Source organism: Chaetodon trifascialis, chromosome 10, assembly GCF_039877785.1.
Source record: "Chaetodon trifascialis isolate fChaTrf1 chromosome 10, fChaTrf1.hap1, whole genome shotgun sequence".
Taxonomy (NCBI): domain Eukaryota; kingdom Metazoa; phylum Chordata; class Actinopteri; order Chaetodontiformes; family Chaetodontidae; genus Chaetodon; species Chaetodon trifascialis.
The window spans coordinates 28,483,384-28,500,344 of record NC_092065.1 but is presented as its reverse complement, the minus strand read 5'-3'; the positions used below and the strand labels follow the sequence as shown (position 1 = coordinate 28,500,344).

General features: G+C 47.0%; 1 protein-coding gene across 1 annotated transcript in view; it reads left to right on the top strand.

Moving 5' to 3' along the window:
* Positions 1-14,899, top strand: part of lamb4 (laminin, beta 4) — an 18,530-nt gene extending 3,631 nt beyond the window's left edge. Inside the window, 33 exon segments of the mRNA XM_070973004.1 lie at positions 673-746; positions 924-1,112; positions 1,506-1,569; positions 1,762-1,976; positions 2,089-2,209; positions 2,889-3,077; positions 3,353-3,508; positions 3,692-3,795; positions 4,530-4,609; positions 4,978-5,164; positions 5,275-5,406; positions 5,537-5,725; positions 6,184-6,296; positions 6,756-6,876; positions 7,064-7,244; positions 7,508-7,651; positions 7,768-7,999; positions 8,953-8,983; positions 8,986-9,039; positions 9,041-9,110; positions 9,397-9,621; positions 10,061-10,278; positions 10,597-10,693; positions 10,786-11,152; positions 11,303-11,463; positions 11,859-12,058; positions 12,318-12,515; positions 12,633-12,777; positions 13,056-13,263; positions 13,832-13,967; positions 14,052-14,219; positions 14,431-14,584; positions 14,742-14,899. Coding sequence (XP_070829105.1) covers positions 673-746; positions 924-1,112; positions 1,506-1,569; positions 1,762-1,976; positions 2,089-2,209; positions 2,889-3,077; positions 3,353-3,508; positions 3,692-3,795; positions 4,530-4,609; positions 4,978-5,164; positions 5,275-5,406; positions 5,537-5,725; positions 6,184-6,296; positions 6,756-6,876; positions 7,064-7,244; positions 7,508-7,651; positions 7,768-7,999; positions 8,953-8,983; positions 8,986-9,039; positions 9,041-9,110; positions 9,397-9,621; positions 10,061-10,278; positions 10,597-10,693; positions 10,786-11,152; positions 11,303-11,463; positions 11,859-12,058; positions 12,318-12,515; positions 12,633-12,777; positions 13,056-13,263; positions 13,832-13,967; positions 14,052-14,219; positions 14,431-14,584; positions 14,742-14,881 — 5,063 coding nt within the window. The 3' untranslated portion in view covers positions 14,882-14,899.
* Positions 14,900-16,961: the final 2,062 nt, after the last annotated feature.

Sequence of the window (16,961 nt, the reverse complement as noted above, 5' to 3'; positions counted from 1 at the left end):
AGTTTGTCTGCAGCTCGCAGACTTCACACACCGAGCAACTGACAGCAAACGATGGTAGAGCCTGACAACCACGCCGGAGTCCGTCGTCCCCGGCGGCAACATCCACTGCCGAAGGTTCCGACTAAGAAATACTCCAAAGACCCGTTACTGTTGATAAGATAAGATAAGATAAGATAAGATAAGATAAGATAAGATAAGATAAGATAAGATAAAACATTATTGATCCCAGAACGGGGAATTAACGTTGTTAAAGCCAGCAAGTATTGAAAAAGCAAAATCAGTGGCTCAGAAGGTTCGAATAAGTTAATAGTAGTAATAGTAGTAGTAATAATAGTTGTTATTATTATTATTATTATTATAAGATAAAGAGTATAACAGGATACAGAATAGAAAAACAACTATGTATATGTACACTGTGTACAGATGATAAAAATACTATTGCCAGTATTCTTATGTGAAAACTGCCAATGCCATGTTAAAATTGAGAAATACTGTTACATAAAAAGAAGATTGAATTGCACGAGTGTTTGTACTGCACTGACGCCAATATGGATCATAAATACAGTGTTTCTGCACAGTTGAAAAAAAAAGATGCATCAAATTAATTAAAGATGTGAGCACAGATAACATTAACTCACCTGTGTGACTCCATCACTGCTGTTTCACCTGCAGGGGTTCATGAGGTCAGCATCAGGCTGGACCTGGAGACCGTGTTCCAGTTCAGTCACCTGGTCCTCACCTTCAAGGTAAACCTGGAACGTTCACTCTGTGGCTCCTTTGAATGAAACTCGGCTGAGTCCTTGTTCGCTCGATATTTAGATTTCACTTATTTAGTATTTCTGTCATTAAAGCAGTTTCACTTCAGAACACAGTCATGCTTTGAACATGTGGGACATTCTGTGATGTCACTTCCTGCTCGGCAGAGTTTCCGTCCGGCGGCCATGTTGGTGGAGCGTTCGAAGGATTTTGGACGAACGTGGAAAGTTTTCCGTTACTTCGCAGAAGACTGTGCGCTTCATTTCCCCTCCGTGTCCAATCAGCCGGCCAGTAGAATCGACGATGTCGTCTGTGACAGCAGGTACTCCGGATCAGAGCCGTCCACTGACGGAGAGGTGAGGCGACACGTTCAACTTAACTTTATTTAAACACACACACGAACACACAGAGACCGACACGAATTAAAGGAAGAAGAAACGAGAGTCACAGTGGATGATTAAAGATAATCAATAATAGTGTAGTTCAGACGTCTCCAACCTGAAGGTCAGGACCCCTCGACAGGCCCAGGTAAACGTGAGGTGAGACAAAAAGCTGCACTTCATCTAAAAACTACAACATTATTTATCTTCAGTGTCTGAACAGAAAAAGATTTATTCTTTAATATGTTATTGTGTATATATGTTATGAATAAAATGAACAACATCGACACGAGGAAATGATTTCAAACCACGGTGGACGATTAAAGGACGGCCTCTTTCACAAGATGTTCTTCTCTGTTCGTCCACCAGGTGGTGCTGAAGGCTTTGGATCCCATCTTTGAAATAGAAAACCCGTACGCACCAAACATCCAAGGTGAGCTGAGAGCTACCAGATTCCCCACCAGCCTCCTCCACCTTTCTGATCGTGTACACTACGTTTACTCTGAAATACTGCAGTACTTGTACTTCACAGTGACTCTGTAACAAGCTCTCCTGTTCAGTCAAACACGTGTCAGACGCAGAGATGAACATACGAACTAACGCGTCTCCTGACCGTCGTCCTCAGACCTGATCACTCTGACGAACGTCCGTGTGAACTTCACCCGTCTGTTCACGCTGGGCGACACTCTGCTGGGTCGGAAACGCAGGAACCCTCAGGACAAATACTACTACGCTCTGTACAACATGGTGGTCCGAGGCAGCTGCTTCTGTAACGGACACGCCAGCCAGTGCACGCCTGTGGACGGGGGACGGGGGGACGTCTTCACCCAGACTGCCATGGTAGGGACCGGTTCTGTGGTTGTGACATGTTGGACGACAGACTGACGGACAGACGTGTGCTGAACTGAGCTTTCAGGTGAGTTTCACAGGTAAACTGTTTTCTGTTCTTCAGGTTCACGGTCGATGCGTCTGTCAGCACAACACGGCCGGAGAGAACTGTGAGCGCTGTCAGGACTTTCACCACGACTCCCCCTGGTGGCCTGGAGGACAAAACACAGCAAACACCTGCAGAAGTAAAAAAGAAACTTCTCTTTACGTTGATATGAAACAGAAACTTCACAGTTCAGACTGCTGGAAATGAGAAGAACATAATGTGTAACATTGTCTTTGTTTGCGTTAACGTCTACATATATTACAACTTTTATTAACACAGATATAAGATACTAAAGATATAAAAAAATTACTTTTTTTATTTCTCAAACCAGGAATGAATCACTCAAAAATCTAAATTTATTGTCTGTCCAGTTTAACAGTGGAAGTCAATGGTTTTGGTTGTGTGTACAATTTGTGTATTCTTTATTTTATGTCCTTCATGTCACAACTAACACGTCATGTGACCTAATCACGTGACCACTTGATGAGTTTTGAAGTCCTTCAACGCGCCGTCAGTCCTGATGAAGACTGACGAGTTGAAACACGTCAGTTTGTCCGTGATTTGATGAAGAATTTTATATTTTTATCATCAGATTCGTTTTGGACCACTGATCAGAACCATTGACTCCGCTGTTAGTGGGCTGGACGCTCACTTTTACTCGACCTCTGACCTTTGTCCTTGAAGAGCAGCTGATTCTTTCCCTTCAGTTTTCCCAACACTAACTGTTGACCCAACGCTGCCCTCCATGTTTGTTTTTTAAGAAGTTCTTCCTCTTCCTTTCCGTTCATCATCGCGTCTCTGTGTTTCGTGTCTCTCAGGATGTAACTGTCACGGTCACTCGGACTCGTGTCACTTCGACGCCACTCGTTTCCAAGCGACGGGCGGCGCGAGCGGCGGCGTGTGTGACAACTGCAGGCACGACAGGGCGGGGCCTCAGTGCGAGCGATGTCGACCTTCTCTGTACCAGGATCCTCAGCGAGCCAGGGACGACCCACAGGCCTGCATACGTACGCATGATTACACTCAGCTCACGTCTCTTCGTCTGTCATTTGTCTTTGAGTTAAGAAAATACAAAAAGTACAAATTCCAAATTAGAAATTGAGTGAGATCAAAGTGAAACCGCGTCATGATTTGTTGTGCAGAAGTTCCTTCAGGAGATATTTGTCCATCGCTGTCTCCACCATGTTTTAACCTTTTTAAAGACAGGAAGCGCAGCTGTCCTGATGTCTGTGACGTCTGAGATGCTCACAGTGATGTCATCACTTACATGTCCCCGTTTCAGCATGTGACTGCGACCCGGCCGGCTCTCAAGGCGGCGGCCTGTGCGACTCTCTGAGCGGCCGATGCGTCTGTAAAGACAACGTGGACGGTCAACGCTGCGATCGCTGTAAAGGCGGCTTCTTTGGTCTGAGACAGGACGACCCGTCCGGCTGTCAGGGTGAGAAAAGACGTTCGTTTGACCTGTTTAAACATTTAGAAGCAAACAGAAAAGAAGCTTCATGTTCCTGTTTAATGTTAATGTTTCTATGACAAGTGTATGTGTGTGTGTGTGTGTGTGTGTGTGTGTGTGTGTGTGTGTGTGTGTGTGTGTGTGTGTGTGTGTGTGTGTGTTGTGTTTCAGCTTGCAGGTGTCATGCTTTGGGAAGCGTCGGGTCATGTGATCAGCAGACAGGAAGTTGTCAGTGTGACCGTTTGGCCACTGGACCGTCGTGTGATCGATGTGTGGTAGGTTTTGTCTTAGCGACCTCTGCTGGTCATTACAGAGAACTACAGACAGACGTTAGCTGCATTCAGACTTTAATCCATCCACAGATTCAAACCAACACAACTTTATTCATACAGCTGAGTGACACAGAACACAGTTCATGATCCTGGTGATCTCAGCCTTGGTATGATCCAGATCGCCCTCTGATCCAGACCTTTGTCTTGACTGTATCATCACTTGTTATCGTGACCTTGTTATGATCGTGACCTCGTTGATCGTGACCTCGTTATGATCGTGACCTCGTTGATCGTGACCTTGTTATGATCGTGACCTCGTTGATCGTGACCTCGTTGATCGTGACCTCGTTATGATCGTGACCTCGTTATGATCGTGACCTTGTTATGATCGTGACCTCGTTGATCGTGACCTTGTTATGATCGTGACCTCGTAATGATCGTGACCTCGTTATGATCGTGACCTTGTTATGATCGTGACCTCGTTGATCGTGACCTCATTATGATCGTGACCTTGTTATGATCGTGACCTCATTATGATCGTGACCTCGTTATGATCGTGACCTCATTATGATCGTGACCTTGTTATGATCGTGACCTTGTTATGATCGTGACCTCGTTATGATCGTGACCTCGTTATGATCGTGACCTCGTTATGATCGTGACCTCGTTATGATCACATTCTCGTTTACTGATTGGAAAGTCGTATCTGAGTGTGTCTCTGTCTGTTCTGTGGTCAGGAAGGTTTCTGGGGTTTGGGAAACTCGATGGTCAGATGTTCACCCTGCGACTGCGACATCGGAGGAGCTCACAGCGCCACGTACGTCAATCTGTCTTTGTACAAGCTCATGAGTGAAATAACAAAGAGGAGCTGACGATGAAGGTCAGGTCAGTGACAGGTCTTCATAATACGACACGCTCTGTCTCCGTCCCTCCAAGAGGGACGAGACAGAGACACGTCAGCTGACCAGCAATCCTGTAGAATAAGTGAACAACATTCATTCACACACACTGCATCTACACACACGCTCCTCCAGCCGCTGTTTGACTTCTGATTGGACAGAAAAGCCTGAACCACGGCCAATGACTGATGTCAGTCTGGACAGTCTGATCTTCAGCACTTCCTGGTCGGACTGATTGAGTCTGTCAGAGGTGAAGCGGCTGAAGCGTGACCTCCTCTCTCCTCAGGTGTTCCCCGCAGGACGGACAGTGTCGCTGCTTACCCAATATGGTGGGTCGGCGCTGCTCTGACCCCGCCCCCAGGCACTTCCTGCCTTGGCTGGACTACTTCCTGTACGAGGCAGAGCGCGCCGCTCCGCTGCCTGGAAGGAGCCCTTCTCCTCCTTCTTCATCTCCTCCTCCATCTTCTTCTCTGGTGTGTAACACTGATGAGACAATGTGACGATCAGGGAGGTAGTGACAGTATTGTGAGTATAGTAAAAGTATTTCTAAGGAGTTCATGTGCAGTATTTGTGTGTATCTCAGTTTAACCCGGCTGTGTTACCAAAGTGCGAGCAGTACTTCAGAGAGCAGGGCTACGACTTTAAGTTCAGTAACGGACGAATCGTTCTGGTCCGGAGGACTCGACGACTCGCCCGCCGGAGGAGACAGGGACAGGTGGGACATCTGAGACATTTCCTGTCACACTTTTGTTTTGACCAATGGGGGGGTCCCAGTCTGACCTCTCAGCCAATCAGATTGTCCTCTTCAGACCTGAGTATGACTGATGTTTGCTTCTGTCCTGCAGCCGAACAGCATCCCTCTGGTCCCGGGTCAGGCCCTGCAGATCATTCCCCGCCAGAGAACAGCTGGTCAGCCGATCACCTGGACCGGCATGGGATTCGTCAGAGTGCTGCAGGGGGCGGGACTAAGGTTCACTGTGGACAACCTCCCGTCATCGATGGATTACCAGCTGGTAATTCGCTACGAACCGGAGGTGAGAGTCGACAGACATCTAGTTCTGGTTTTGGATCTGGCTCTGATTCCAGTCCTGGCCCTGGTCCTGGTCTCAGTCCTGATTCTGGTCCTGGTTCATGCTGTGAATGAAGGCTAACTGCTAAGCTAAGACTGACAATGAGGTTTTACAGACCAGAGCTTTAATTTCAGATGTTAAATGATGAAAATCTGGAATTAGATTTTCTTCTTTTTAAACTATAAACTCGGATCATTTCAGCCTGAAAGGGAATAACATCGTAAACAGACAGAAATAACAAGAAATAATATAAGACAGAACTTCAGAAAATAGATTAGATCAATAGGTATGAGTGAAAGCGATCACATTTAAATCTTAATTTACAGTCGAAGGTGTTAATAATATAAAAGTAAACTTTACCTGAATCATGACTTCATTCATGACTCTTTCTATATTATAACATCACGGATCTTCCACTGCAGACTCCCTCTGATTGGCTGGCCTCAGTCAGCATCACCGCAGCGTCGCCGGGTGACGGTGGCTGCAACAGCGACCCGACAGGAAGTAGAACTCTGCTTCTTCCCGGAAACTCCAGGTGAGACGACAGAGAACTGTTTACCTGTTTACCTTACTGTTTAACAGTTTCTTGTGGAATGACTGAAGTTAAAGAATTTCTCAAATTGGGATCAACAAAGTAAAAGTCTAAGTCTGAGTTCTGTTTTATCTTATTTTGAAATCTGACACAGGAAGCAGCCTCTGTTGTGAAAGTGTGTTTACATTGAGGCACAAAAAGTCCTTAAAACAATGGTGGTCATGGTTTGTCCTCCCATTGTCCTCCTCCAGGACAGATTTAATGGCTCATCAGCAACGTGACAGACAACAGTTCTCATTCACGACCACTAGAGGTCGCTGATTAGTCATGATTATTCTGTCTGTGATCAGACCAAAGGGACACGGCTAAGAGAGATCATGTGACACTTCAGTTTGCATTTCATGTTGTAACTTTCATCATGTTGTTTGTTGATTTGTTGTTTGTTTGTCTGTCTGTCTGCAGAGCGGCTCTTCTGGACTCTCCGGTGTGTCTGAATGCAGGCGGTCGGTACTTAATAGACATTGTCTTCAACAAGGAGCCCAGCGCTGGCGGCTCCTCCAGCTCACACATCCTGATCGACTCGGTGAGGAAGTCTTCATCTGTCCACTTAAAAGCCCCCCTGAGTGATTGACAGTTCACTAAACCCCTCAGTGCACATGGAGCTGTGGTCAGAGAGATATTCAACAACATCAGAGACATCAAACAGAGCGTCTGAGCAACATCAGATCCTGAGATGATTTCTAAAAGATGACGTCTTGTCATATTTGTAGATGGGTCTGATTCCCCGCATCAAGTCCATGCGAGATTTCTGCTCCCAGAGCAACCTCGACTCTTCCCGCTGCCTTCGCTGCGTTGGATTGGCCACCGAGCTCAGCCCGGGGGAGTCTCTACCGGAAGTCTGTGAGGGAATCACGAAGAGTATGTCGGCACGAATGAACAACGGAGCTGTTCGTAAGTAGTTCAACATGAGTCCCCACCACAGCGGTCTGAAGTGGTTCAGCAGCAGTCCACAACAGAGCCATTCTTTAAATAAGTCAACACGAATCCACACTGCAGCTGTTTGTAAGCAGTCCAGCATGAATCCAGATGTGGGCCTGTCGCCAGTGGTTCCACACGCTGAGAAACGCTTCGTGTCTGGACTGAACGCACAGCATCATCCTGTTAAAGAGCAGATCATTTAAGATTTCGTTATTCCTGGTCATGATGTGTTTCAGCTTGCGGGTGTAACAGCGTCGGCTCTCTCGGACCGTACTGCAGTAAACTGGGAGGGTTGTGTGAATGTAAACCCAATGTGATTGGCCGTAGCTGTGACACCTGTGCACCACTGACATATGGCTTCGGACCCGACGGCTGCAAACGTGAGGAACTCTTACAGCCCTCTGAAATGATGCAACACCATAAAGATCATTCTGCTGTTCAGGATAAATCATTGAAATCAGCCATGATGAATTTTTCTCTGCCGCTTTATTCGCAGCATGTGAGTGCGACACTCGTGGTTCGGTGTCGACGCTGTGTGACCAGGTCAGAGGTCAGTGTGCGTGTCGCTCAGAGGTGACCGGTCGACGCTGCGATCGCTGTCAGACGGGATCCTGGGGTTTCCCGCTCTGTCGACCTTGTGAGTGTAACGGACTGTCAGAGGTGTGCGACCAAGTGAGCGGAGAGTGTCGGAGCTGCAGGGAGCACTCCACCGGACGGAGCTGCGACAGGTGAGATACGCAACATATCTACAGATAGGTAACACCAGACCACACGCTGAGCACGTCTGACTCTCAACGTCCAGGTCGAGGTTAGGAGGGTTGAATCAAGGTCAGCTGGACTTGATGTAGAAAGGTTTCACCTCTGGTCAAAGAGGCTTCTTCAGCTGGAGGCCCAGGTATTAAAGCTCTGGGAGGGACGAAAGGGCGGCATTGTAGGTGGGGGATGAGTGGTGTCGTAGATCTCCTCTGCTGAAGGATGGCTTCTCCATTTTTACATGAACAGCTTATTCAATCTTCTTTCAAAGCATCTGTCCTCCCTGTCCACAGCATGGACGCTGCTGTCCTTCAATGAATGTCCCTTATCTTCCCGGGTGGAGGTGAACTGCTGAGTTTTAACCCGATGAGTTGGCCACAGCAATGAAAATAACAATATTATTATTAATAATAGAAATAATAATAATGGTGCAGTGGGCCACAACAGTAGGCACAACCACGATCCATGAGAGCCTGTGAGATGAGGAGGCGCAAGGACTCCAAGGAGGAAGACAAGTTAGTAACAAGCATTACTGGGAGATGAATGTGTACAGATGGACACCTAGAGGAGAGAGGAATGCATCATGGGAAGTATCCCAGCAGTCTGAGCCTACAGCAGCATAACGAGGTACTGGTCCAAGACAAGCCTGAGCCAGCCCCCACTGTCAGCTTCACTGTTAGATATAGAGAGGGTGTCTCCAGTCCCCAGTCAGATGATGGCTACATGACAACATGTGTAGACACCAGGCAGCTCCTTCAGCAACAGGCAACAATATTAATACTACACATCAGTACTGTGTGTCATATTATACCTGGATCACAGTATCCAGTATCTATAAATATGCAACACCAGGAAATATTCCAGTACGTATTAGCAGAGTCCAGTCAGGTGTTCTGGTTCTGATAACACACTTGTGTTGCTGATGCAGGTGTGTGGAGGGTTACTATGGTAACCCTGCCTCCAGACAGCCCTGTCAGCCCTGCCTGTGTCCGGATGTTCAGAGCAGCCGACGATTCTTCGCCACTTCCTGCCAACAAGACCCACGATCCCTCGGTCTGATCTGTAACTGCAGGGAGGGGCACACAGGTAGGAGCTGACCTTTCCACCTGTCTGTCCACGCTCAGCGAGGACAGACAGAGCACTGATGTGTAGAGAAGCAAAGGTAACTGAAGATCGGTATGAGATACAGACTAGAGAGGCAGACAGGTGGCAGACAGGTGTGTCAGGGGGGTCACCACTAGGGGGCAGCACAGGGCCAATTTCACCATGAGAGACGTATTGATTATGTGCACAAGCCTTTGCTGCATTGACATTAAATATGTGAACACAGTGGACATGTCCCCGCGAGACTGAACCTGAGTGTCTCTCTCAGGTCCAAACTGCAACAGATGTCGTCCTGGTTTCTACGGCAATCTGGCGTTGCCAGGTGCCGGCTGCACCAGGTGTCCCTGCAACAACAACATCGACCCAAACGACCACAACGGCTGTGACAGCCTGACTGGACAGTGTCTGCGCTGCCTCCACAACACGATGGGACCGCGCTGCCAGGACTGCAAACCGGGCTACTATGGCAACGCCCTGGACCACAGCTGCAAAGGTAAAGACGACCCGGCTACATGTAGTGGCTCCAGGTCCCACACCAACCCCAGCCCCTTTCCCACGACAGATCTTCAAGCTGTAGGTCAGCACTGCTGGCTGACAGTGCCTGACGGGGCCCCATAGCTGAACACCTGGCCACCAGGTGGGGTCACCGGCCACCATGTCTTCAGAGGCCTGACTCCAGAGGTCTCCCTAGTCTCTGCCAGCTCTGTCACAAACCACAAAGGGTCTGACTCTACCAGGAGCTGTTTGCTGTACAGCTCCTAGAATCATGGATCATGATCCCTCCAACACATTACGGTGGTGATAAAATAATCCAGACACCGATACAAGAAACAGGGCTTGAAACAGCTTCACTAATCTGTTTTTTCATGGGCTTCAACATTAAACTGATTACCTCCAGGTGTATCTGATATATTATATTGTGTATTTCTCAGAGTGCTCCTGTGACCGGCGGGGCACCAGGGTGACTCAGTGTCCTCTGGGGAGTCCCTGTTTCTGTGATTCAAGGACTGGACAGTGTCCCTGCAGGACAGGGGTGGTGGGCACCCTCTGTGACGAGTGTCAGGACGGATACTGGAACCTGGGCGGAGCGTTGGGATGTCAGCCCTGCAGCTGTGACTCTGCTAACTCTTTCTCCAACATCTGCAACAAGGCAAGACACTCAGGACCAGACGCTTTAACGCTCAGGGACACTGTATGTTTACACTGCAGAACAGAATCACGTGGAGAGCCCTGAACGTCTCAGTGCTCATATTAAAGTGGTCTAATGTGTCAGTTTAAGGGAAAAAAACAGCAGAATTTGATCCTCCATGGGACAGAAAGTAAAGTTTATGTATGTTGTGCTTTCCCAAATAAGATGTCAAAAGATAGTTCACAAGAAAAGACATAAAACAGACAGAGTGTAAAACTTAGTTCTTATAAGTAATAATTACCCACAGTAGATGAATGGTTTCTGTGGTGATGCATTCAGGTAACGGGACAGTGTCCGTGTCGTCCCGAGTTTGGAGGAAGACAGTGTGACGAATGTGGAGAAAATCACTTTGGGAATCCAGACCTGCAGTGTATCTGTGAGTCGAACACCAACACTCCTCTCACCTCGTCATGTGACGCAGCTCGCGCTACTTTTTATCTGAACTTTATCTGAACGTCTCGTTCTCAGCGTGTGACTGTAACATGGAGGGAACCGAGCGTCCATCGTGTGACGGTGAAACCGGCGAGTGTAACTGCCGGGTTGGCGTCACCGGTATTTTCTGTGACGAGTGCGCCCCTGGGTACGACTCGGCGTTCCCGGCCTGTAAGAAGTGCCACACCTGCACTGACCTCTGGTCCGAAAACGTCACCGATGTGCACAAAGCTGCCCAGAGGATGAGGACCTTCATCCCTAACTACGGCAATGACCTGCAGCCCAAAGATGGCCACCGGAAACGGATGCTGGAAATGCATTCCAAGATGAACGGCCTCTCCAACCTGACCGACCTGTCCACGCCAAAGGTGGAGAAGGCAGAGAAACTGTATACGATGATCAAGTAAGTTCTACAACTATTCACTTCAAATTCAGAGTTTTAAAGCTAGTTTTGCAGCCTCACAGCGACGTCAGCAGCCACAGAGGAGCACAGCCAGAGCTCATCAAACACTTTGAACTCTCAACAAACATTTTCACCTTTTCTGCCTCACAGGAAACTTAAAGATGCCATCGACCCGAACAAGATCCTGATCGACCCGTCTTCTCTCCTCAACACCCAAATCGACAACATTGGCACAGAGTTCAAGAAGCTGCTGAACAACCTGAAGGACAAACTCATCAAGGATCCCAAAAAAGGCCAAGAATTTCGGGAAGGTGCAGAGAAGTTTGGATGTTTTAATTACTTCAGAAAGAACGCAGACCTCTTCTCTTTATTGGGTTGTTTGATTTAAATTCATCTCTTCATCCATTTTCTGCCGTTAATCCAGAGCTGGGTTGCGATGGCAGCGGGCTCAGTGAGGTAGTCCAGACCTCCTTCTAACCACCAATGTCTTCCAGCTCCTCCAGGAGGATCCTGTGGTGTCCACGGGTCTGATGGGGTGATGTGTTCTGGAACACACCTGGAAGACCTCTGAAGGGAGGCGTCCAGGCATCCTGATCAGATCCTGAACCACCTCAGCTGACTCCTTGAATCGTGATGGAGTTCCTCCTGGATGTCTGAGCTCCCTTTTAATCACTGTGTCACTTCTTCTTTGGTTTATTTGTTGTAGAGCTGCTGGATGAGATCAAAAAGCTTCATAAAGCCTTCATGTCGGACGAGAAAAAGGTGATAAACGCCAGCAAAGCCGTGGGGGACTCCATGGTCACCAGACAGGAAATCAAACGCAAACTGAGCCAGTGCGGCAAAGGAGACCTGGGACCGCTGGAGAAGATGGTCAAAGCGCTCAGCCTGGTCAACCTCAACCGAAATGTGAGCATTAACCAGAACTGTCACATGACCACAAATGAAACACAGTCACATGACTCACGCATCAGCCAATCACAAGTCTGTGTGAAGTAACTGAAGTATTTAAATGCTCGGTCTGCCTCGCTGCTGTTTCATCCATAAATACATAAATCATACATTTCAGTCCTTTGATAATCATGAAGTGATTCATGGTCACTGATAGTCACAGTCAGGTGAATGAGCCTCCTCATGTGCTCACTGAGCGTGTTGTGGTCTGATGCAGATCTGTGGAGGACCAGGTCTGGAGAACTGTTCAGGATGTGGTGGAGCTCTGTGTGTTCTGGCTTCGGGGAAGAGGAAATGTGGAGGTCCGAACTGTGACGGAGTCGCTCCTCTCAGTCAGAACGCTTCAGAGACAGCAGAGAAAACGAAGAAGCAACTGGAGACGCTGCTGTCCAGACTGCAGGAGTCCAAGAAGAAGGTCCGGTCGTCGCATCACTGTGCACACATGACCAGGACTGATGGTGCAGAAACACACACTGACACACTTCACGGCTTCACCGCTAAATAAATGTTGTTGCTCTTCGTTCTGCCTCAGATCAATGACTCCAAACAGGCCGCTCAGGACACCAAAGACAAGGCCAAAAAGCTGCAGGATCGGATCAACAACAACAAGACCTCCTTCGAGAGGGAGAAGAATAAAACCAAGGAGCTCATTCGGCGAGTCAAAGACTACCTGAGGGGTCAGTGTCGAAGTGATGCTGCAGGAGCCTGGTCCTCACCTGGAGGCCTCGGGTTCAGCCGTTTGGTCGGTTCATAGATGCAGAGGTCGTTCGTATGGGTTTGGTTTTCAGACACGAACTTTCTACAGAGTTCTAAGTCAGACATTTCAGAGCTTCACGGTTTGAAAGATATTTCCAGTGTAAACATGAAGTTTCAGAAGCAGCAGCCCGAGACATTTAACAACCTTTAACAACAACCCTCATACGACTGATTATTTATCACGTTTCCTCCTCGACAGATGAGAGGGTTCCTCCAGAGGACATCGAGAAAATGGCCCGAGCCGTCCTGGCCATCCAGCTGCCGCGATCGCCTGATCAGATCCGATCAATGATCAATGACATCAATAAACTGCTGTCCAACGCCACCAAATTCAAGGGCGACCTGAAGAAGCTCGAGGCGCACGCCAAGACCGCCCAGGACCTTCTGAAGAAAGCTCGGGAGCTCAAGTCAGTGTCTGAAACCGTGAAGCAACCGTGAGCTCTGTGAAAACACAGAAATTAAAACTCAGCACCTGGAAGTACAGCCGAAATACAAAACTTTAAATAAAGAACAAAATGTAAAACACTGAAAGGAAACAAAAATCTGAAACTGTAACTAAAACACTGAATTTTAGCCAAAATGCTAAACTTTAAATACATGATAAGGAAATAAAATAAAACACCAAAATTTTAATAAAACCTGAGGCAAAACACAAAATTTCAACCAAAACTTCAAATTTTACATAAAACACATTTTGAATAAAATCGCAAAGTTTGACCAAAAAATGAGATTAAACCTTTAAAATGCTCTCAGAATAAAGATGAGGGGAGCTTTAGGTTGGTCTGTTGTTCCAGGTCGCACAAAAACTGGATTGAGTTCAGTGAAAGCGTCGACCCAAAAACAAAGTGCTAACGCTCCGTCAGCGTTACGATCTCTGCAGGATGATCAGTGATTGGCTGAGTGACCACACTTCTTTGATATCCAATCACAATCCTTGCATCTTATTTTATCTGTTGTGTTTGTTTGTTATCACAGGGAGCGGACAAAAAACATCAACGTGACCGAGATCAGCAAAGACATTTACAAAGCGGAGAAAGCTCAGGACAAAGCCAACAACGACCTGGAAAAATCCAGCCGGGACCGAGGCACGATCAAAGACCGAGTCCGCGATGTAAAGATCCCTCAAGTCCACTGACCTGAGCTCAGTTCTGTCTGCTGTCGATGCGCTGAAACGTGTTTTTCTGTCACGTTTCAGATCAAAAACAAACTGAACAGCAGCGAGACGAAGCTGATGAGCCGACGACCCAAAGACCTGAAGGACCAGATCGAAGCCCTGAAGAAAAAAACGGAACAGAACAGACAGATGGCGAGAGCTGCCCGAGACGCTGCCAACAAGGCGGCGACCACGGCAGATACGAAGAAGGTGAGACCACTGACATCGACAGACAAGACCACTGACAGACAGTAAAACTACTGACACAGAAACAAGACTTTAAGTGCTGCAAAGTGTTTGCAGTCGGTCGTGGTTTCGTTACTCTCACCTGTCAGGTAACTGCAGTCCTGTTGCTGGAGTAACCACAGACACCTGTCAGCCTATCAAAGCGTGTTTTTTCACCGTCTGTCTGTTGTAACAGGATATGGACAATGTGATGAAGCTGTTTGAGCTTGTAAAGCAGAAGAATAAGACTCTGACGGCTCGGGGTGAAGCTGGAGAAAAACTTAAGAAGATCAAGGAGGAGGCGGAGAAGATCAAGAAACAGGTGGAGGACAAACTCAAGCAGATACAAGGTAGCTTTACTGCTTTACTCCTGCCGTATGTTTCCCTTTAAACATCAACCTGGAGCATACACAGCGTCAGTAGTCCTGCAGAATTATCTGCAGTAGTCGTCTGTGCAGTAGTACAGTGTATAAAGTATGCATGTATTTGTGTATTCTGTGTTGTCAGATATGGAGCAGAAGATCCGTCAGCTGATCAAGAGAAAAGAGGACAAAGTGTCTGAGGTCTCCAAACTGCTGGAGACGGTGGATTCACTCCGAAAGGAGATCTCCAAACGAGCCGATGGATACGTCACCTGTACCACCTAAATACTCCTGAGTACTACATACTGAAAAACAGGTCTTCCTAAATACTGCCAAATACTGTATACTGAAATACAGGTCTGCATAAATGCTACTGAGTACTACATACTGAGACACTGGTCCTCATAGATACTGCTGAGTACTACATTCTGAGACAGATGTCCTCATAAACCTTTAGTTTCCAGACTTTTATATGTGTGGAGCTTTTAAGGATCAGCGTTTTTTTCTATATATTTGTTTTATTGACATCAAATCTCATAAAATGCTTGAAACCGTGAGTGAGTTGGCTCTGGGGTTCCTCAGGGATTTCCTTTAGGACCCTTGTTCTTCCTGATTAATGTCGAGAACCTGCTTAATGTTTGTTAACGGACATCTGATATTTTTGTTTTCAGTATCATCTTTAATGTCACAGGAAGCTCGCCGTCAGTCTGAGTTGAATAAATCACATTTAGATTAGATTCAACTTTATTGTCATCATCAAGTGCAACACAGAGACAACGAAACGCAGTTTCGCCTTCAGTTTCCATTTAACGTTTTAGTGTATTGTTACTGCGGTGCAGAGTAAAGGTGTGTGTTTGTGTGTTTTTGAATGAACTGTCTGCTGTAAACATTCAGACTGTTTCTGTCTGTCTGATCATTTAAGACGCAAATAAAATGACGCTCTGACACAAACACAGTTCAAACATGAACCTTTATTTAAACCATCACCTAAAAATCTTTTTTCATTCATGTCCGTTAATGCATCTCACTGACACGATCTGATAACGTCTGAGCCACCATCGCAAGTTAGCCCAGACCCTCTGCTCGAACTGAAATGCATCAGTTAGCTGGTGTTTCTTATATCCAGTGAAGATGCTTTTAATTATGGGATGTTTGGGATGTTTCAGCTATAATATGAACCAGTTCAGACCACAGTTCATTCGTAACAGACGCCACTCCGTCAGACCATGTGAACGACCATGTTTGGACGCCGTGTGAAACATCAATAAACAGGATGTGATCGCCTGATCTGATCGTCTGACACAAACTCACCTGAAAACAGCACAAAGACAGCAGATTGAATGTTGGACAGAAGCTTTTAGCAGACAAACAGCAGGAAATAGAGCGTTTGTTGGGACTATTTTCAGCAGCGGATGAATCCACGGTTGGTTCTGTAATGAGTGCAGCAGGACTGTGTGTGTGTGTGTGTGCGTGTGTGTGTGTGTGTGTGTGTGTGTGTGTGTGCGTGCGTGCGTGTGTGTGTGTGTTCATGGTGATGAAGGAACATGTCACAGGGCAGCAGTGAGGCTCACTGATGTGTTTTTAATATCTGTGTTTGGCTGAAAGCTTCAAACACGTCTCACCTCGGCACCGCTGACAGGTAAGGTCAGGTAAACGTGCTGCGATGCATCTGTGACCACATCCTGGTGATGTCACACTGTCCTGGACTACACCTGTGCATCACACACTGCAGGTGAAGTCAGAAAGGACGGTGAAGTCACTGTTTAATAATCAGCATGAAAATATTTACGTTTCGAGGCCACACAGGTATCTCACCTGGAGGAGTGTGAACCTGAGTCCTGACTGCAGGGGCGCAGGTTCGATTCCAGCCTGGGACGCTTCCAACTGTAGCAGAAAAAAAAAAGCTGAAAAGAATCTTATTATTTAAATATTTAAATAATAAATTAATTAATTTGATCTTTTATGGATGTAAATGTATCCAGTCTGTGTGTGTGTGTGTGTGTGTGTGTGTGTGTGTGTGTGTGTGTGTGTGTGTGCGTGTGCGTGTGCGTGTATTTTTTCCTTTACTCTGTAGTAGTACTTTTTTTGAGGATCAGAGTTTGGACTACAGAGTGCTTCAAAGTGTGTGTGTGTGTGTGTGTGTGTGTGTGTGTGTGTCGCGCTGTTTCCATTCAGTTGTTAATGTTTGTCCTCAGACAGATGAGCTGAGCTCTGATTGGCTCAAAGCTCGGCTCTGCAGGCCCCCACACGCTCACAGTCATTACCCACAATGCACCGGTGCACTCAGTCATGAATGAGCCTTCAGATGTTCAGGTGGGGGGTCGGATTCCCAAACACACACACACACGCACGCACACACACACAC